Source organism: Callorhinus ursinus, unplaced genomic scaffold (assembly GCF_003265705.2).
Source record: "Callorhinus ursinus isolate GAN/ISIS: 27379988/994484 unplaced genomic scaffold, GSC_fseal_2.0 scaffold45, whole genome shotgun sequence".
In the NCBI taxonomy this organism is placed as follows: domain Eukaryota; kingdom Metazoa; phylum Chordata; class Mammalia; order Carnivora; family Otariidae; genus Callorhinus; species Callorhinus ursinus.
The window spans coordinates 498812-520722 of record NW_027397107.1 but is presented as its reverse complement, the minus strand read 5'-3'; the positions used below and the strand labels follow the sequence as shown (position 1 = coordinate 520722).

At 58.2% G+C, this 21911-nt stretch overlaps 1 protein-coding gene across 5 annotated transcripts in view; it reads right to left on the bottom strand.

Annotated features, from left to right (window-relative positions):
* Window positions 1-21911, bottom strand: part of TBC1D2B (TBC1 domain family member 2B) — a 61200-nt gene that overhangs the window by 11450 nt on the left and 27839 nt on the right. For 4 of the 5 annotated variants that reach the window (XM_025893281.1, XM_073882137.1, XM_025893284.1 and 1 more), the window contains exons 4-9: window positions 13845-14008; window positions 11118-11350; window positions 10136-10525; window positions 6193-6303; window positions 5115-5299; window positions 2432-2926 (exon numbers count right to left, since the gene is read on the bottom strand). In XM_025893281.1, coding sequence (XP_025749066.1) covers window positions 2432-2926; window positions 5115-5299; window positions 6193-6303; window positions 10136-10525; window positions 11118-11350; window positions 13845-14008 — 1578 coding nt within the window. The remainder of the gene's footprint in view (window positions 1-2431; window positions 2927-5114; window positions 5300-6192; window positions 6304-10135; window positions 10526-11117; window positions 11351-13844; window positions 14009-21911) is intronic. The other variant, XM_073882138.1, reaches the window with a different exon arrangement.

Below are 21911 nucleotides of genomic sequence, written 5' to 3'. Positions count from 1 at the left end.
AGTCCCCGATAAACGACAGGTAAGTGTTCCTAGGCAAGTGAGCCATCTTCCTTCCTTTCTTTCTTTTCTCTCTTTTTTTTAGTAGTCTCCACACCCAATGTGGGGCTCGAACTCACAACCCCAAGATCAAGAGTTGCACGTTCTAGCGACTGAGCCAGCTGGGAGCCCCAAGGGAGGCATTTTCTCAAGTTCAAGAAGCAAAGCTACTATTCCCCCCCAAACTTTTCATTTGGTTTTTGTTAAAAGGTGATGAAATTCCTTCCCAATGATCAATCAACCTTGTTAAAGAGAGAAAAAAAAAAAGGTGTAGTCAATGCAGCTAATCCTTCCAAGCACAAAAAACCCAGGGGTGAGTGTAACACACGAAGAATAAAAATGGTTTCCAAACAACCGCTCTGAGGGGCTCTCGGGAGGAACCGTCTCCGCCGCGGGCATGTGGGGGGAAGGAGGTGTGGCTTCCACTGTTTGGGTGGTCGTAACGGAAACCTGGGCCTGGCCAAGACGGGGTCACCAATCAAGAGGTGACCTGTCCCGGGCTTGGCACCCCGTGGGCGTCCAGGAAGGGTCTGGACACAACGCGGCCAGAGAGGAGCCCCTCCCTTGGCATCTGGAATCCAAGAGGTTCCTCTCAGACAAGGAGCTGCTATGCGTCACGGAAAACCTGAAAACTGATTCTTGGAGGCTGTTTTTGGCCTTTTGCTTCCTTAGATAAAATTATAATGGACTCATCTCAAACTAAAAGGCTAAAAGGAGGGGCATGGGGTAGGTGGGGAGGGGATGCCTGCAGCAGGCCTGACCGCATGGTCAGCAGGAAGGTGGCCCCAGCAGGGACGACGGGAGAGAAAGCAAAGCCACAGAACCCACGGAGCCGGGGCACGGGGCCAAGCATCCAAAACCAGCGGGACCCCGCAGGACGGGCTCGAGTCACTCAGAAAAGGCTAACACTCTTCTACCAAAGTTCTGAGTTCTCAGGACACACGCATAAAATATTTGGAAAAAAATAAATCCAGTAAAACGGTTAAAAGTAAGAGGCCCTAAAGGTGATGGGGATGCAGGGGGAAAGCTTTCATTTTCTGGAAGTCTTACTTTTGTGGGGAAGAACGGGTTCTGTGACCATGCCAGATAAACAGGGTGCTAGTGTCCCCCCAAACAGGCATGCACAGGTCCCCGCCGGATCTTCTGGGCTTTAGAAGTGTTCGGCTTCTGGAAATTTTTAGAGTATTCAGTGTGAACTGTGGATTTAAGCAAAACAAGACTGCTTCATTCGGCAGCAACCTATTGACAGGCTTGCTTTTTGTTTCTTTAATGGGGGCCATGGAGGGGCAGCCAAAATCCCTCTCACTTCCAGGGCTCAGAGGGGCTGCCCCAACCTCAGCACCACGGAGGCAGGGTGACTTCCCAGAAGCTTGGTTTGGACATTCCACCCGAAACCCTTCCTTCCTGCAACACGCATCTCAGATGCAAACAGACGGCCCTTCCTGGAGGTCAGTAGCTGGTGGAGGAGAATTTAAAAGGCCTCTGAGGTGCCAGAATAAACCTCAGCATTCAAAACTCAAGGCAAACACTTGGGCTCCTGGGAAAATCCCTAAAGAGTGTGCACAGACCTTCTTCCTTCTTTGTCCGAACCTCTAACAGCCTGGTGGCCCACGATCCCTGCACGGAGAGAACCTAAGTGGACACGTGCAACACCAGCATGAGCAGGAGGTGCGTGGGCCGGACACGTGGCACAAAAGAGCCACGTGCAGTCCGTGCCGCACAGACCCCAGGGCCTCCTGGGGCCTCGTCCCCCCTTGGCCCGGCTCCGAATGAGGAGGCCTGGGTCATCACGAAAGGTGACAGGCTGTCCAGTGTCCCCTGTCTATGGAAGCGCTCGTGACACCCGCAGAAAGACTCTGGTCCAAAAGGGCCCAATTTCGGCCAGCTGAAGAGCCGGGTGGGGCAGCTCCCTGATTCCCAAAGATCCGGTATAAACAAGGAGCGGCCACCACTGTCCACCTCGTGTGTTATAAACACAAAATTATATAAAGTTATAATTATAATGGAATCAAACTTCTGGTCAAAACCGGAGCGTGACAAAGAGTAGTAAAAAATGAAAATGAGAAAACCTAGTTGTTTTAGATAATGTTTCATGGTGGTGGTGGTGTTTTTAAAGATTTTACTTTTAAGTAGTCTCTATACTCAACGTGGGGCTCGAAATCACAACCCCAAGATCAACAGTCGCACGCTCCACCAAAAGCCAGCCAGCCAGGCGCCCATTTGGTGTTCTTCATACTTTCTGAAAGCATGTTTGTTTCTCTCAATTACTCCAGAACTGGGGATGTCACATAACTGAGCCTAGCTGACGGCAACCCTGCCCAACGATGCTGGCCTTCCTCAGCTGGGCAGGAGTGGAGGGGACGGTCAGGCCGGGCACCCACCCGCTCAGACCCACCTGTTCAGACCCTGGCAGTAGCCAATATCCGGGTTCCTCCAGGAGAAGGCCAGCAGAACATTGCGGAGCTTCTGGATGCCCTCTGAGGTGGGGCAGGAGTAATGCTTGTTGGTGGGCAGAGTCCGCAGCAGGTCCAGCTCGATCTGCTTGGAGGCCGGGTTCTGTTTCTCCAGTGCCTTCTGGAGCAGCGTCTGGAAGTACCCGGGCTCGGCGCTGTCCCGGAACTTCCTGGTGTGGAGGTCCACGCACCATTTCCACACCTTGGAGCGGTGTTCGTGCGGGATGCCCGCCCGGATCAGGTTCTTCAGCTCCGGGGAGCACGCCATCTCCCTGTTCATAGTGCTCGCAAAGTAGTTTTCCCACTTGACACCGGTGGACACCTCCTGGTTTTCCGTGAGGTACAGGGTCTTCAGGTCCAGCGCTCGGACCTTGGCCACCAGCCTCTCCTCCTCATCGTCCTCTGGGACGGTCCTAAACCCATAGATATCATACTCACTGTTGAGAAAAACAGAGGGAAAATTGAATGACGGGATTCTGACAAAAACACCAACCAAACAGAAAAGCACGTTGGCCCACATATACGTGGCCCTTTGATCTGGGACCAGGCACTGGAGCCCGGTGAGGGCAGAAAAAACCTCAACAGCCAGGGCAGGACGAGTGGCTAGCTCCGTGGGAGGAAATGAAATTACATCTCTTGGTACTAGAATAAAAATAGATCCCAGATGGTTTAAAGCCCTACCTGTGAAAAGCACGTAAGAAAAAACGCACCTGGTAAACTGGCCACATGAACATGTGTTTACACATCATACGTGTCTGTACGTGTAACTTCCGTGTTCGGAAAATGTCATCTTAAAACGTGGAAAGGCGAGAGAAAAAGTATTTGTGTAGATATTGGGGATGAAGACAACGTGGGTGTGGGAGCAGGACCGTGGCCCCAAGGACGTCCAGCCGTGGCGACTCACACCTGTGGCTAGCCACATCGTATGGCAGAGGCACACGGCGTCACGCTGACTCAGCTGGGACAGGGAGGCTACCCCGGACCGCTGGGGGCCCGTGGACACACAAGACCCTTCATGGTGGAAGACAGGGCAGGACCGCGAACGTGCAGACCACAGGGCCCACTGCTGCTGGCTGAGGAACGGAGGAGGAGGCCTGTGGCCTCCAGAAGCAGGGAAGACCGCCCCGACAGCCAGCGTGGAAACGGAGCCCTCGCTCTACAGCCCCAGGGAACAGCTCGAGTGCATGAGGACACACGGTGCCCGTGACACCTGGAATATCCAGAGAGGCCCGCCGCACAGCCGGCCCACACAAGCTCAGACAGCAAACGGGTGGTGTGTAAGCGGCCACGTCTGTGACCATCTGTGAGGTCAGACCGACACGGGGCCTTCTGCACCTGCTGCCGAGGGTGTGACCTGTGCCAACCTAGTGGGGCTAGAGAGACGTGTGCCCTGCAGGCCGGGGATCCCGCTTCTTGTCTACACCCTGGAGGAGCCCCCCGCCGCCCCGGGCACGTGGACACACGAATCCCTATGTTCACCATGCCTCCTCTGTCACAAGGGGACGTGGAAGGACCCTGTGTGTCCACCATGAGGGGAAGGAGCAGAGACACCAAGGTTCGGGCGCCTCCGACAGTGGAGGGGGCATGAGGCCCACGAAACGCAGCTCGGGGGCCACACGGATCCACCTGGAAGATTCCAGGAAGTAACATTGAAAAGTTGCGAGTACGGTGGGATTCGTGTCTTAGAAGGTGTCCCCGGTGAGGACTTAGAAACGCACACTGACGCGTCGTAATGTGGAAGGACACAACGTCCGGTATTTGCTGTGAAGTATTCCAGAAAAATCCCTGGGGGCGAGGAGGAGAAGGTGCAACCGGACTGACAGTAATTACAGAAGGGCCGCCTGGAGGGTCGTCATGTGACTCTATGCTGCAGGCTTGAAATTTTCCACAAGTCAGAAATACATCAATATGCACAGCTGCCGTTCTGCTTACACACGAGGTTTGGAAACAACACGAACAGAACGAGCCCAGAGGTGCCCGAGGGAGGAAGACAGGCCCTCACGAGCAGCCCTGCTGCCCGCGGACCCGTGGAGAGCGCAGTGTGGAAGCCGGCCACCCAGGCTGGGGTTCTGTCCCCACGACTCGGGGGCTGTGTGTCCCTCCCCGTCCGCGGAGCACTAACACGCGCTAGTGGGTAGAGCCCTTGGCGCAGCTCCTGCACGCAGGCCTCAGGGAGCGCTCTGCAACAGGGGCGAGGCTCACGTGCTGCGAGCTGAAACGGCAGGTCCTGCTGGAGTGTGTGCGTCCGCGGCGTGGGTCAGACCCTTGAGGGGTGCCGAGCCACTGTGCCAGGCTAGCTAAACCTTCTCCCCACGCGGGGGCCTCTCTGCTCTTGAACCACACGTGGGAGCAACTGTGTCTCAGGACGGGGCTCCTACTCTTTGGGGGACTGGTTCCCAGCAGGACCGGAGCTGCTGCTGGAACCGTGGACCCTGATGCACTTGGGAGGGAGGTCCTGAACTCAATGACCTGGCTCTGCTGCGCGCCTATGACGGCATGAACGCCGAGAGCATCCGTTCCGATGACGGGCACACAATGGGACACGCACTTGCATCTGGTCCTCTGTGAGCGACGACCGTCGTTGAAACAGGTCCCACGGCCCATGACAGTCGCCGGTGCTCTTACCTGACAAGATGAGGCTTCACGAATGCCTGCTCCGGGCCTTCAACCTGCAGGGCGTCCTCCAGCAGCTGAGCTATGACGTCGCGAGAAGGCCCCTGTTCTTCCGAGCAAACCGGCGTCTTCATCTCTTGGAGCAGGATCAGGTACTTGCTTTCTATCTGGCACAGCTTAGCTTCCAGGCTGGAATACTACAGAGAACAGGGAGGTTACCTCCATCCCGACCAGGGCGCAGCATCGGCAACCCTCGGTGCCTCGAGCAGCCGAAGAACAACAAGCACCGGCTATGGGGAGGTGAACCAGGGACTGTACACAGGACAGCAGATTCAGGTCGCCCCAGGCCACCTGCCGTGTCCAGCAGCTGCCCCGGGCCCCCTCCTGCCGGGGCGCTGGCCCAGCGACACCCACATCACTCCCGCACGGCTGAAGGCAGCGGCAGGAACAGGACCACGTGGCTGTCCCTGCAGTCATGCCGAGTGTCACCCAGCATGTGGACTGTGAGCAGGCGCCCACGTGGCACTGACATTTCCCAGCACGCCGTGCCTCAGGACCAGCTCCCATCTGCCGCCTCATCAGGCACACCCTGGGGCCACGCGGATGCAGGTCCGGGAGGACGCGGGGAGCTGGGTTCCAGAGGTACACGGAGCACACACAGCGGGGACCACGAGCGCCATCGGACACCACCGGGTGGCAGCGGCCATGCCGGCACTGCTCTTCCGGCCACAATGCCGACAGAGAGGCAACTGACGGGTTCCCAGCGTCCCCGTTTGTAGAGGGGAAACCAGTCCACGCAACTCAACGGAACAAAATCACAATCCAAACCCCCTTCGTTTGGGGAACCTGAGCGTCAGAGTGAACGGTTTTCCGTAAACCCCGTGATGCGTGTGGATGAAGACACATCAGGGCACCTCTACTCGTCTCCGTCTCAGACACGGCGACACTGAATACGCAGCACTCTGCACCCTGTATTTCGGGTTCAGTGACCTTGCGCCCCCAGTGTGGGGGCAGGGCTGGTTTACGACGTGCCCACTTCTAAAGGCTTCGGTGTCCCCGGCTGCCAGGGAACAGCCGCACCCTGACCCACCTTGGCCATCAGGTCCCGCTCCCTCCTTTCCGCGTTTCTCCGCAGTGCCGAGAGCTCCAAAATCTCCTTATTTAGGAACTTATTCTGGGTTTTGTACCCCTGTAGGTTATCCTGTTGGGAAAAAAAAGCCATCAGTTCTCACCAGTCTCTCTCTGTTAATATATCACCGTCTCTGCAAAGAGCCCAAGTTAGCGCGAGCTTTGAGAACCGACCGCCGGGCACTTCCTGATGGAGACGACTCCGCCGCCAGCCTTGGGGTGCCAAAGGAACAAGCAGAATTACATCCTCACGCTGCGAGTGTTGCGTCCCCGCACTCACTGACCGTGGCACAAAGCAAACCCTCGTGATAGTTTCTTCTGTAGCTCGAGAAACAACACGTTCTCTGTGGGTTGTCAGTCACTCAGGGTGGAGGGAAGGCCTCGCGCACACACGGCACTCGACTACAGAACCCCACGGGCCACCTGCAGTGGACAACGTGCTCCAGGAAGCACGTTCCTCCCATTTGTGTGTTGAAACAGTGGCTCAGTCGTTGGGCGTCTGCCTTCGGCTCAGGTCATGATCCCAGGGTTCTGGGATCGAGCCCCACACTGGGCTCCTTGCTCGGCGGGAAGCCTGCTTCTCCCTCTCCCACTCCTCCTGCTTGTGTTCCCTCTCTCGCTCTCTCTCTCTCTAATAAATAATCTTTAAAAAAAACAAAACAAAAAACATTTTGAACTCTGGAAAACCTGACAGGAAAGAAAAGGAACGTGATACGCCCTTCGCCTAAAATTCACCAGCTGTTAACGTTTGCCGCACCTGCTGTGGGACGTAGGACAGCCTCACAGGCTGATGACAAGTTCTGCCAAGTGCGGCGACAGGATCGGCTGTGGCCTGCGAAAGCCCGCGAGGAGGGCAGGCGTCTGGGACAAATGTGCTCGGCCAAGCGCAGTCCTCCACCCACATGCGCCCCCCGCTCTGTGGGGTTCCTGGGGCTGCACTGGTCCCTGGGTCACTGGGCAATTCCTGGACTGGCCGGGAGTGTCCACCCCTCACGGGACGGAGGCCATGGCCATTCCTTGAGACACGTCCCTGTCTCCAGGCTGGACGCCACCATGAGGATGGGGGCCCACAATCACCCTAAAACGTAGAGCGACTGTAATGTTTCCACGGCCCCTTTGGTCACTAACACTTGTGAAGCTCGCGCTACAGGCTACAGGGTCCACGTGAGACTCCTGACGTCTCCGTGAGTGAGAGCCCTTGGCCGCCGTCCCCGTGTTTCTCTGAGAGCCGGGCCACCAGGCTCTGGGCCACCGACCGTGCCCAACAGATACGCTCACGCCTCCTGTGTCAGTAGGACTGCACGTCACGACAGGCCCGTGACACACCCAAGCCCAAACCCATGGCAGCCTGGACCCCCCGCTCTCCGTCCTCCCGTCCCGGCGACTGAAAGCTCTCTGGCAGCGCCAACACACACGTAACAAGGAGGAGGCCGACGGAAGGAGGGCGGGGGATGCGGGCGGCTGGGTGATGGTGGGAGAGCAGAGTAAGCAGGTCCTCCTCCGGTTATGTTCCGTGTGACTGCTCATCGTGAGGAGTCTCCCTACGCTGATGATGACGAGAACGCAAGTGGAGCCCCTACAAAGCGCCAGACCCTGCCAGGGGAGGGCTGGTTCACACATGAACGCGCTGGGGCAGGAAGGGACCCGACCCCCAGGTGGGGTTCGCGAGCGGCAAAGCTGGGTAGGTCTGAGCTCCTCCCCGTGCTCCCTCCGGTTGTGAAGCGGTCTGTTTTGTGCTAACTACGCCGGGCACTCCTGGAGAGGCCTTGCGCTCCCAGCACAGCACAAAGCCTGGCACATGGCTGAGCGCACGCCAGAGTCCAGACAAAGAAAAGCTGCTGGCATGGAGGCCCGTGCCAAAGAGCAAGTCTCAGGAAGACCAGCCGCACAGGTAGGTGGGGACAGCGACTCGACAGCAGCCCCGACCGTGCCCAGCGAAGCAGACAGCCACCTACGCCGAGCAAGGAAGAGTCACAGAGCCATGGAAAGGCCGGGAAGGAAGTACAAAAACAGTAAAGTACTTACACTGGTAAAATCCTACGACCAATGTGTGTTCCTTCCTCAAAATACCCCAGAAACAGAAAGTGACCCTCTCCCAGAGGCAACAAGAAGTGTCAGCAAATTCCAAACAGGCCACACACACTGACCAGAGCCGGAGAAAGTGGGCCGTGACAGTGATGGATGAGACCCCCCCCCCAGTAACACACAGTGTCCCCCGCGGAGGCATTCTGAATTCGGGGTCAAGGCAAGAAATCAGTATGAAAACCATGCAGCCGCGAGAAGTGGGGGGCACCGAGGACACATGTGGCAAAACCCTACTTCTGTCCACAGCCCCCCGCCCGCAAGCCTGCTTTCAATTCCTGTGGAGCCGCTGCGGGAGCCTGTGGTGGGAGCGGGCGTCTGGCGCTGGTGGCGGCAGAAATCTCAGGGCGGCCGGCTGGCCCACTTGGAGCCCAGGGCCACACGCCGGCCCCTGAACAGCCGCCTCCTCCATGGGCTCTGTCGCACGTCACCTGACCACGGTGGGATTTCAGAGCCACAGACCTTAAAAACTGTTGAGAAATGTTGGAGGAAAAAAGTCATGAAATCACCGAATGATTCAAAACCACCCCACCCATCTTGCCACAAGATCTAAAGGGTGAATAAGGGGGGGACGTCTAATTCTTATCAAGTCTGTCTGCTGTCTTCACAGGGAGCTGTGTGGACCAGAGACAAGCCGCTCGCTCCCACACATGCCCTGGTTCAGCTCCCGTGCGTCCCCGCTGAGCCTGCTCACGAGGCCTGCAACCAAACACCGCAAAACAGGCATGCTCGCCAAATACCAATTTCAGTTGACGTTAAAGTAAGCCATGGTCAAACGCGCATCGCCAATGCGGTGACGTCCAGGTCAGGCGCGTTCTCGACTGCGAATACGAGCAGAGCCGAGTCTTACCAGCCACACCGACCACGATGGTTTGTGCAAGCACGGCTGTGTTTGTGGTCGAATCACAGAGGAATGGGGTGGAGAGCTCTGTTGCTGTCGTCCTTCTGGACTCACACGTGCACGCGCGTCACTGAGAACTGGTAACTACGGAGGCCACGTGCACGTCCCGACGATGCTGCCGTCAGCCCAGTGTTCACTTCTGTTCCAAATTCTGAGGACTCCGTCCCTCCCCCCCCTCAGCTCTCCACTGACAAGCCAGAGAGGTAATGCTGGGCATGCAGTAGGTGCTCACTAATAACCTCAACATGGCAAATCTCTGCCTTCAAGGATAACCTGCCCTTGGGAGCCAAACACCCCTGGTGCCGAGGTATTTACGCAAAGAGGGTAGCCAGGCGAGGAGCATGTTAGGGCTGGGTGCGGCCTGGGGCTACAGACCTGCCTGGAGTGGGCTGGGCCACACTCAGCGCCTCTCTGCGTCCTCATGGCCAGGGACATGGCCCTTCCCCACCTCAGTTACAACCCAGACAGTCACGAGTTCAGGAAGCAGCCCCCCTGTCCTCAGCGCCAGGACCCTCCCAGCCTGGGCGCAGGGGCCCTGACTCTGAACAAGCCTACCTGGGAGCCAACCCCATACCAGCCGTCAGAAACGATGCTCCCTCGGCTCCGCCTACCCCCAGGGAGCTGAGGCAGGCCGTGTGCGCGGTGCTGGCCTGGACACTCATGCATGGGGGCACACAGGGCCCCCTGGGCTACGTGCGGTAACGAAGCTCTAGGGGTGCAGAGCAGAAAGGGGAGGCTCAGTTGCCTGAGAGCAAGGGAGGGAAAGTTGCAGAACCACTCTGAGCAACGGCATTGCTGGACTCACTCTTTGGTTTTCCAAGGATGCTTCTTAGCGAACTACCCATCGTTTGCCTACAAGTCCTGCTCTGTCTGCTCCGTCGGCCGCTCTGTCTGAACCCCACCGAGCCCACGTTCCACTTACTTTCAGCCTGTCCAGCTCTAGGTGCTCCCTGCTGGGGGAGGTGGGGGAGCCGGGCACCCCTGCAGCAGAGGGTGTGTGGTCCGCGCCCTCGCTGAGCTGGCGCGAGAGCTTCATGATGACCTCGTCCTTGGCCTGGATGGTCTCCACCAGCATCCCCAGCTGCTCGCTGAGCTCGCCCACCTTGCTCTTGAGCGTCCTGGCTTCCTGCTGCAGACTCTCTCTCTCCAGGGAGAGCCGCTCCAGCTGGCTGCTGAGGCCCAGGATCTGGTCATCCTTGCGGTGCAGAAGGTCGAGCGTGTCCTTTGGGACCCCCTCAGAGAGCCGGCTGCTGGCGAAGTACTTGTCGTACTGGGAGGACCGGACCGTGTGCTGCAGTAGCCGCACCAGCTCCTGCAGCAGAGGAGGGAGCGGGGAGGAGAGAAGCAGAGACTGTGACAACGCGACACGGAGCAACGCGGGGCCGAGACACGCTCACACCGGACTTCCTCTTGCAGGGTCTCGGAAGCGAGAGGAAGAAAAACACGCACTCCGTCAAGTCCGCCTGCAGAGAACAATGCCAGGAAACAGGAAACCGTGGACGCACACAGTGCCGTCCGCCGCGGCCCCAGCACACGCGTATCTGTGCGTGGGACGGGAGCTCCGTCAGCTCCGACCTGCCCAACGACGGGGCGTCCTCGGTCTCAGAGGGAAATGGACACCACGTGGGAACTCCTTTCCCTCCTGTTAACAGACTCGGCCGATGCCGCGCTGGGGTGGGAGTGGGCACAGCGGCCGAGACCCTCCCCTGACCCACTGGCGGCGTCCCCACACCCCCTGGAAATCCAAACGTCCCTGAAGAAGTGACCTCGTGGGGCGCGGGCGCCTCCATCAAATGCTTCGGGGAAAAGCCCTTCTGGGGACGAAGACACTCAGAGGCCCGGGCTGTGCTCCCGCGGCCGGCCGGCTGCCGGGGGGGACGCAAGCGGGTGAGAAGGACGGTTACCTTCTGGCTGGACAGGTCTTTCTTCAGCCGGTCCAGCTCTTCCTGCTGGCTCTGGACCTGCAGCTGCATCTCAGACGCAGGCTTGCTGACGCCGCCAGCACTCTGTGCCCCCTCCGCCGAAGGGTCACCGCTGACGTGGCGGTTTTTGTACGATCCGATCATGTCTTTCAAAGGGCGCTTTCCTTTGTAGGGAATACGTCCAAAATCAAAGGGAAATCCTGAGCCAGTTACTCCTACATACAAAAACAAAACTTGTTTTCTAAGTGCAGGATAAGTCATCCTTCTGGAAACTCCCACCCGCCATCCTCAGGGGAAGTTCTGCGTTCACCACGCAGAGAGCACGGGCAGGGGCCGGGACGCCTCTGGGCCCCGGCTCGCTCTTGATGAAAACCGGGCCCCGACTCAAAGTCGATCCCCCGCCCCCCCCACCCCGGGATCCTTCCTTAGGAGACTTGTCACGTGGTCCCTTTTCAAGAAGACGTTCTGGCTGTGATTGCTCAACGTCTGCCTTAGGACGCAGGGGAAAATGGGCGGAGTGCACTGGCACAGATGAGGAATTTAGGACAAGGCCGCGGGACACCTCGCTCAAGACTCAATCTGGGATGCCGTCTCTTTTCCTGAAGCTCAGGTCTCCTCACCAGTTTCCCATTTCTGCCACTTTCAGGACCAAAGGGGACAGAGACACAGGCCGAGGAAGAGCACACTGGTTCCGAGGGCCCGCAGCATCCCAGCAACACAGAGCCCCTTCCCCAAGGCCCCGCCTGCAGTCAGACAACAGGCTCCCGGGCGGGACTCACGGACACAGGGATCCTTGGCTCCCTTCGCTCATCTGTTCTCAGAAAACAAAACAAAGCCCTGCCCTAAACGTATGTCTTCTTCATTGTGAACAAGTGTTTTAAAGCATGACTACATTCTCTTCCTTAAAAATGGGCCTTTAAAACACTGATGGATCCAAATAAATGTTAATACAGATGAATTCAGATTTATACTCAAACTATGAGGCGGCAACGTGAACTAGAACACAGTACTTGGATTCCACGAAGCTCCTAAGTCGGGACAGTGGCTGCCCTGGGAGGGGTGGGGCACTGGAGGGGCCGGGGGACAGGGCTGGCCCCGTCCTGTTTCTTGAAGTAAGTGCTGCCTACGTGGCTGTGTTCGTTGTGACAACCCGTCGCCTTCACATTTCTGATGGATGCGGGGGGACTTTGTGCACTTAAACGCAGGGGAACAGAGAGAAGGGAGAGCAGTTCACGCCCCCTGCACGACAGGGACCAGCTGGGGGGCTGACGCCCGCGGCTGGTACAGGAAGGGTCCACAACCCCGCGCCATCAGAGTCCGCAGACCCCATGGGGGGCTGCGTTGTCTGGCCCGGGGAGTCTCCGGCCCACGCGAGCCGCTCAGCCTCGCAGACGCTTCCTTCCTGACTGAGCTCGCAGTTCCTCCTCCAGAACCCAGGTCCCCCTTGCTCAGGAGGCGCTCCCGCGGGCCCTGACCAGGGAGCGCAGCACACCAGGCCCGCGTCACACAGGACTGCAGGTCCCATGCTACGACCCTGAGAACACAGGCAAGCCCCCCTGCAGGGCCAGTCAGGGCCCTCCTCCCGGGGCACAGAAGTACTTCCTTTAGTAAATACTTGCCCTCCCGATAAACTTCCTATGATCCTGCCTCCACCTGTCAGCCCATGCTTGACTCGAGCACAAGGCAGAATTACAAAATTACTGTCCTTTTACATTAAAACATCAATATTCCCTCGTGGATCCCCAGACGAGCATCAGGAGTGGCCGTACAGACGGGGTCAGGCTGACGACAAGTGAACCCTGACCCTCCCCAAAATCGGCGGGGACCAGACACGACGTGGTTCCAGCTGTGGTGCCAGAGGGCGCACAGCCCCAGGCCCCGACCACAGAGCGTCCCCGTCTGATGAAGTCAGCCCTGCATCTGGGCAGGCCTCGGCCCACGACCACACATGGGGCACACGAGGAGCAAGAAGGGACCCGGACCCCAGAGCGTGGGAAATCCTCGGCGTGGAGACCATCTTGGCCACGCGCACGCCAAGGCAAAGGGAGGATGAGGAGGGGGAGCTGTCAGGGGCAGAGAGGCCAGTGCAGACCAGCAAGGAAACCGCCCGCAGACCTCGTCAGTGCCTCACGTGCCCGGGGCGTGCGCACTCGGCTGTGGAACCAGAGCGGGCTTCGGTTATTAGATTTACTGCCGCTGTTTCTAGGTAGAATAACGAAGCCGCCGTGAGGTTTTAACATGAGTCGTTATCTCTTAGAGATACGTACGAAATAAAAAATTTAGATGCAATGGATCGATGTCTAGAATCTACTTTAAAACAACTCCACCGACACGGAACGCAGGGGGTGGTGGAAGCTTGGAGGAAGAGAGCGGCCCTAAGTTCGAAACCGTGGGAGCCGCTTGAGGTTACACTGGAACCCGTGACCCTGTACGTTCTACTTTACGTACGTTCCAGATTCCCGTAAATAGAAGGGTTTTTAAAAAATCCATATATCTGTAAAGAGCACTGTGACTTCTAGATGCTCTATCTCCCGAAAAAGCTTACGAGGCACCAGCTGGATGGTCGTTTCTTGTAACGCCTCATCTCACACGCCCTCTGGGGTCATCGCCCACAGAGGGCGCAAGCCCCAGTGCGCCTCCTGCTTCCAGAAAAGCCTGGTACCACAGGGGCCGCGGAGAGCAGGACGGTGGCAGGAGCCATGTCCGTACCTTTGTTCCCCTCGGGGGCCGGCTTCTTCCTCTCCTCCTGCGCCATGGACTCCTCCAGGTCCTTAGGGTTTGGGTCTAAGAGCTCCCACTCTTCACTGGTGTAAAACACACTCTTCCGACTGTCACCGTGTCCTCTCCCAGGACGGAAAGACGACATTGAGTTTCTGTTAGGAGAAATGAAATGAGTTATGTAAAACGCTGTAAAATAAAATGTAACTTCACATATACAGGACTGGCAAAAGTTAACAGATACGGTAACATCGAATGTTGAATGTCAGGGAGGGAGGCGAGAGGGACGCTGGTTGGTGCTGCGGGCGGCAGTCACACGGGGGGCCATCAGCAATACAAGTTCAGGTGAAGGGGGCCCCACCCCAAGACCCTGCGTGTCCCAAACGAACTCCCGGGTGTGGGCATGGGACATGGAGGAGAGTGCCCACCGCTGTGCTGTTCACGTGGGACCCAGGTGAACGTGGCGGCTGAACACCCATCAACGGGAGAACTGGTGTGATGGATCAAGCACCACGGCGCCATGTAAGTGAATCTGTCCATTCACACGTCACTAGAGCCCACCGTGCGCTGGCCAGGACTCCAGCACGGGAGCCACCGAGCCCGAGACACAGTCCTGCCCCATGAACACACCAGCCACAGCCCCCGTGCAATGGACTGTGCCCCACTCCATCCCCCGCTCCGCATCCACCGCTGAATGAAGAAAGAAAATGGGACAATGATGTGTGCAATGTGACAGTGTTTCAAACCTTCGTGGGAACAGTGGTCACAGAGGCTGTGCCTGCACATGTGGCAAGGCTGTGAACGCCGGACACAGGACCCTGCCGCCTCCATGAAGGGCAGGGTGAGGAGGCGGGTGTGCAGGCGGCAGCAGGACCCAGGACGCACAGACCACGCGGCAGCCCACACAGCTGAGCCTGCACAGCCCAGGATTTACCCGCAGAAATGAGAACACGTGTGTGCACGCGGGGCCTGCACATGGACAGTCACAGCTGCCTGACTCCTCACAGCCACAAACGTGTCCCCGAGTGGGAGTGGGTGGCCCAGCTGGGACACGTCCATGCACACTGCACGCTGTTCAGCAAAGAAAGGGAATGAACCATGAAACACTCGTCAGCCCAGAGGGGCCACGAAGATGATGATTCTCTAGAAGACAACTGCGAAGGACCACACACAGCATGGCCACGTTCACAAAGTGGCAGCCCCAGAAGGCGGGCCAGTGGCGGCCGGGGCGAGGGGAGCAGTCGGTCGCGGGGGAATGGAAACGCCCGGTGTTTCCGTTACAGAGGAATTTATATGACCACGTTCGGTTTCAGACGTTCGTCAGCCTATACACCGAACACGCTTGAGTTTCTTGCAGGTAAATTACACCTCGGGGACGTGGTTGAAACAAAGAGCGGGGAGAAACGTGTGTCGTGTGGAGTTCCCTGAGGTGGATGCAGAGCGGGGGACGGAGTGGGGCGCAGGTCCGTGGGAGGCAGACCGACCACACCCTCACGGACAACGGTCATTCCTCAATGCTGATGTGTTTGCCAAGCAGATGGTTTTTGCCTGGTTTGAACCGTATTGAAGTGCTCTAGACCAAAGACTGCAGGGAAACCAGCAATCCCGTGACGTTTCCGCCGCTGCATCCCAACCAGCACGTTCAGCCCCAACTGTCTGAACACCGGCAATCGATGTAATTCACAACAGCTGTTTCCAAATGTACGTATTTCAGATCAATTTCTCCACCTACATCTACGACGCCCAACGTGTCTGACAGACACAGGCCACGTCCCCAACAGAGGGGAGGCCCCCCCCCGCCCCTGATAACAGATCAGTTCTTAGGATAGACGAGCGCATCAGGAAACATTCTCGGAAGTGATAAAAAGCAGAAATAACTGGAAGGGGCCTGTACATGAGACAAGGGGCCTGGAGACAGGGAGCCTCATGGCGTCCTCACGACAGGGAGCCGTGCCACAGCCACCAGGAGCGGGAGGTGGCCACAAGGGCCCCCCGGGGCTCGGGGAGCAACCAGCAGGCCAACACCCGGACTGTAGCCCTAGGCACTGATTTTGGACTTCTGGCTCCAAGTGTGGGAGAATGAATTTGTGTTGCTTTCAAGCTCTCGTTTGGGGTGATTTGCTGCAACAGCTGGAGCAAACAGAGCCCCGTGGCTGCGGGAGACCCTTCCTCATCCCTGCACAAGCCCCGACCGGCATGCAAGTCTGGAACCTCATGTCTACCATTAAAGCAGTTGCAGCGCCGCCAGAGTGACACGGGAATGTGGTCACAAAGGCCACTGCCCGTCCACTGCACATGGACAAACAAGTACACCATCCTTCCGCTTCGAGACACGTACGGCAACATCTACGACAGCGTGTCCTACCTCAAAAACCCCATCGGAGTGGAAATCATCTCAGCGGTGAACCTCTAGGCAGGGGCGGCCGGGCTGGTGCCCCATGCCCGACACGCAGACCCTGCATCCAGCCCCCGCCCCCTGCACCACCTCTGCTCAGCGCCCGAGCTCCTGGCACGCGGACCTGGGGACTCGGGAAACCCTGTTCTCACAGCCACTGCCTCACATGAGCTGCCTCGCTCCTGCCCCCCCTTCTGCAGGTCCCGCCTCGTGCTTCAAGACCTAAGTCAAAACCCGCCGTCCTGCAGAGCCTCCGCCTCCACATCTCCGTGCACCCAGGGAGGGCAGTGACCACTGGCTCGGCCCTCAACGGCACCCCACGGCCTCGTGCGTGAGGCACCCCCGCCGCCCCCCTCCCTGATGGCAGCGAGCGGCCAGCTCTGGTCTGCGGGCACCCTCAGCCCCATCCTGCGTGGAGGGCACGGGAGGGCACACAGGTGATTAGGATGATGCCAGGCTGCGCGGCCGGGGCGGTCCTCCAGAGTGTGCTTCTCAAGTGTGGGCGGCGATCCCAGCAGAGGTCACAAAGTTGAGTCAAGGACTCATAACATCAATCCTGAAGGTCATGCCAAGCATGCTGTCCATGCACTGGGAGAGAAAATACGACTTTACCAGATGAACACTGGCATTCTATGTTATTTCTGTCTGGGTCTCATGTGCTTCCAAGCAGCACATTTTTTTTTATTTTTTATTTTTTTAAAGATTTTATTTATTTATTCATGAGAGACAGAGAGAGAGAGAGAGAGAGAAGCAGGCTCCCCGCTCAGCAGGGAGCCCAATGCAAGACTCGATCCCAGGACCCTGGGATCATGACCTGAGCCGAAGGCAGACGCTTAACCATCTGAGCCACCCAGGCGCCCCCAAGCAGCACACATTTATATATAAGAGCCTACCATTTGCTGTGGGTTTCCGGGCAGAGACCGCACCCATCAGTCCCTCCCCGTGTACGCTGAGCCACCCAGCACGTGTCCGGCGCTGCACAAGGTGCTGGGGACACACGGGGACACACGGGCTCACGTGGGAGGTGGGGCCACAGGCCAGGGCGCAGAGAAATATAATGAGTACCAGCGGTAGGACGGCTGTGGAGAAGCTCAGGGTGGGGGGGCAGAGCAAGGTCAGGACCCCCCAGGAGAGACAACCCACCCAGCAGAGGGATGGCCTGAGGCAGGGCCTGGGGGGAAGACAGTGTCTGAAGAACTGAGAGAGGCCAAGCAGGCCTGCAACACGGCTGAGCCCACGGGACCTCGAAGGCCAGGTTCAGAGCACAGGCTTCAGCCGACGGTGAGGAACTTCTGAAAGGCTTGCGGTACTGGGAAGAACGGATTTGGGTCACTGGGAGTAGGGTCCCTGCAACAGGAGGGTCCAGGACCGGCAGACAATGCAGACAGGGTCCCCCTCCCAGCCCCCAACTCCAAATCCAAGAGGAGGCAAGGGTCAGTCACGCCCTTGGCAGCCTGGACGACGCACTGACATCCTCTGAGTGCATCCCACGTGTGCCAGGTGACCAACCGCGCTTTCCGGCCAGGCCTAACGGTCTGCAGCTCCTCTCAGGGCCGCAGTGGTCTCCGCCGGTGGGCGGGGCGTCCCGTGGCGGCGGCCCTTGCAATGCGCGGCCCCGGACGTGGAGCGTGGGGCCAGCCGAGGTCAAGAGAGCTGCCGGACGGGTGTGCCGAGCAGGCCCTCGTGCTCCCCGGGGGCTGTCAGCCCCCCACCCTGCAAGCGGTGCACCCTACACCTTAACATTCATCACAAAGAGCTTTTGAGAATTTTTCCAAGTCCTGAACCTCGTTTTCCCTGTGTGGACAGAGCTGTGCCTGCAAAGACGACCCCAAATGAACGCGTCACAGCTCCGGATGTGGCCTCCCTGGGTTCACCAAACATGTGGGTGCATGGTCCCAGCCAGCGAGACCGAAACAGCCCCCCCAGGATGGTTGGCCACGTGCACAAGTAACCATTCCCACTGGGCTTGAGGGGCAAGAGAGAAGCAAGACCAAAGGCTCGAGGGCAGGCCTGGCAGGATGGGCAGGTGCTCCCAGCCGGCTTAGGGTCCACTGCCGCCGGCTCCCTGATGGGAAGATCCACTGCGCCCATGGTCTCAGCAGCTGCGTCAGCAGGTCTGGCTCATGAGCAGCCGACACCGAGCTGGGCAGCTCCTGTTCATGACCTCAGCCCTCACACCCACCAGCAAGAGGGCGTTTACACACACATGCACACACACGCCGGTTTACTAACGGAGAGCACAGAGCTCAGAGAGGTTCGGCCACTGGCCCAGCACACACAGCTCCCGAGCAGCAGGGTTGGGTGCACAGAGCAGTGGCCGGGGTGGGACCAGCCCTGCATGGAGGACCCAGAGCTGCCGGTCACACAGCACGCGGAGCTCAGCGCCCATCGGCGGGCCCAGCCTCCAGGCCCACGGAGCCACAGGGCGCTGTTCACGACGGCCCGCACGCTCCTCCCACACACACCCGTCTGGCACGCGCTTACCGAGTGCCTGGGTGTACGCTTCCCCCGCCTTGCCCAGGCACGCCTCCCCCAGCCCTGAGCCTACCCGCACACGCGGGCCAGCCTGAGCTTCTCGGAGAGAACGATTCTCTCACCTGAAGGGACCTTAACGGAAAGGTTGGTAAAAGCAGGAAACCTTATCCCAAAGGAACTGAACACAAACGTGAGCACCTCTGCAGGTACCCGTGCGGGCCAAGGCCTGGTCCTCGAGTCTGGGCTGCTGACCCCGTTCCCTGGCATCTCTCAGGGGTCAGCCACACCCACACAGGACATCATCTCACTTGTCCAAAGCTGTTTTGCTCCTTTTAAAAGTGGACCCTGGACTTAGGGTCATGAAATAATCTACGTACAGAGTCTCTAGGTTGTTCACAACTCTTCCCCGAGCGTGTCGCCCACATCCCAGGGGCAATTCTTTAGGGACTCACTTTTATCAAATTTCCCCCAAGTGTTCAACTTATTTTTCACAGAAAAAACAATTCCTTTTCATCCACACGGGCTTACCGTTTTGCTGACAGAACGACATGAAAATCTGGCACATCAACAGTTCCCCAATTACATTCTTACGATGGATGGGGGTGGGGGGCCTCGGGCTCCAACCAAGGGACCCCGGGTGCCTCGCCGCTCTGCCGCACGCCTGCTAAGACCTTGAGCAAGTCACCTTCCCACTCTAAGCCTCTGCTACGTAGCCGGTCGCATAGACAGAGTCTCAGCAGCTCCCCAGCATCTGCAGGAGCCCAGAACTCCTCCTCCGCGCCTGCCCGGGAGCTGGATGAGCCGGATGTGCTGGCGGCCGGGGGCCCCATGGGAGGACACCCAGTGCGTGAAGGTCCTGGGGGAGCAAGGGTCCTGTGGCCACACACCGTGGCTCCAGGGTCAGAATATGGGGACGCAGGGGCCGACGGGACCACAGTCAGACCAAGGAGACACCCACAGGTGGAGGAGGACCAGTGATGCTTCGACATGGGGGACGGCCCGGGCAGAGAGCAGCATGTGGAGAGCAGATGGCCGGACGAGCAGGGGTGAGTCTCCCGCTGGTGGGGTGCCCCACCACACCCCACTCAGCTTCCCTGCACACTGCAGCCGTATTTTCACCACTGACAACACGGGGAGAATGAGTTTCTTTGTTATACTGAATCCAGCCAGAAAGGTAAAGGGAGAATGGGGCCACTGGGGGAAAGAATGTGTCCCCGCATGTGCGTAGTTCCTGTGGCCACCCCCCACCCCAAAACCCCGTGGGAGCGGCTGGCCAACCGCACGCAGCCGGTGGCCCAGCGGGAAAGCAGGGAGCCCCAGCCGCGTCCCCGCAGCACAGCCACGCTGAGCCGAGTCCCCAGGGCTCTGTGGCTGCCTTGAAGAGGAGCAGAAACCCCACAACCCAGAGAACTCCCCCAGCTCGGCTGCAAGAAGGCAGCGGGGCGGCCCGGTTCCTGTCCTGCCTGAGGAGCTTGGAAGGGGCCACTGCATCCCAACGGCAAGGAGAGCGCGGAACTACGGAAAAGCCAACACCTTCCCAGATCCACGAGGGACAGGGACGTGGGGCAAAGTGCTGCCCCCAAGACGGGAGAGACAGGCAGGTGAGCGCGGGAGGCCCAGCTTCCTGCAGGGGAGACTCAGGAGCGCACCTGTGTGGGGCGGGACCCCGAACTGTGACTGGCGGTCACTGGAGGCTCATGCAGACCCCTCTGAGGGCAGCAGACCCGGGGCACTGGGTCCCAGGGGCCCCCAAGGTGCTGTGAGGTTTACCTCCAGGAGCTCAGCCAGGTTCCACCAGAGAACGTGGGGGAAAGTCCCCTTGGGCTTCTGGCAGAGAGACAGAAAGGAACCAGTTTTAAATTCTCCAGAGCACTCTGTTCTTAACAAGGCTTGCCCTCAGGGGAACCTGGTTAGCCAGAGCCTCACTGACCTGGGCCCAGGGACCCCCAGCTCTGGCCTCCCTTGCCATCCTGGCCACCTACAGGGGAAAAGACAGAGAAACCCTTGTGGGTCCACATACAGTGGCAGGGCTCTCCTGTCACAAGACCACAGAACACCTCCTCCCTCCACACCTCACCACCAGCCCCCTAGAGGCCGGCCTGCAGCCTTCCTTTTCCCCAGTACGTCCTGTCCAGCTATCAAGAAAAAGGGACAAAGCAAACCAACGTGATGTGGAGTGTGCGGGCGGCAGCAGAGCCAGACAAGGCAGGGACGCTGGAATCCTCAGACCAGGAAATCAAAACAACTCTGATTAACATGCTAAGGGCTCTAAGGGATAAAGCATCCAGGATGCAAGGTCAGATGTGCGACATAAACAGACGGAGACCCCCAAGAAAGAACCAAAAAGAAATGACAGAAAAAAAACACCCCAAGGGAAATGAAAAGTGCCCCTGCTGGGCTTGTCAGTAGAACGGACACGGCTGAGGAAAGACTCTGTGAACTACAGGACATGACCGTAGAATCCTCGAGAGACAAGAGGAGGATAAATATTTTAATCAAGGAAGGTTATTTCCCCAAATTCAGGTCAGGCATCCAACCACAGTTCCATGAAGCTCAGGGAGCACCAAGCAAAACAGAGGCCAAAAATCCCTTAACTTGGCACACCCTTCCCAAACTACAGAAAAATCACAGATAAAGAAGAAATCCGGACAGAAGTCCAAGAAAACAAATGCGTGACCCGCAGGGGAACAAAGATAAGACCTGCATCAATGTCTTCTCAGCAACCATGCAAGCAAGACACGAGTGGAGGGCGAAGCCCAACCTCTGGAGAGGAAACCACCACGCTGGAACTCCGTACGCTGCGAAATCAGCCTTCAAGAGTGAAGGAGAAACAGGCTTTCTCAGATAAACAGTGAGGGCACTTGCTGCTCGTAGACCTGCAAAAAAAATGCTGCGTTCTTCAGCGCGAGAGAAAACGATACAGATCAGAAACTCAGACCCAGCAAGAAAGAAGGAAGGAAGAGATGGGACAGGGAGAGTAAAATACAGACCTTTACTCTTCTCATTCCAACTGATCTAACTTACAACAGCTTGTTCCAAATAGTGCCAATGCTGTGTTTGCTTCTGCATGTGCACTGTGGGTATATGCCCCCGTGTGCCCCACATGCCCAGGACACACGCCCCTGTCTCCCAACAAACACCACAGCAGCGATGGGGGCAGGAGCTGGGACGGCTTTGCTGTTATGAGG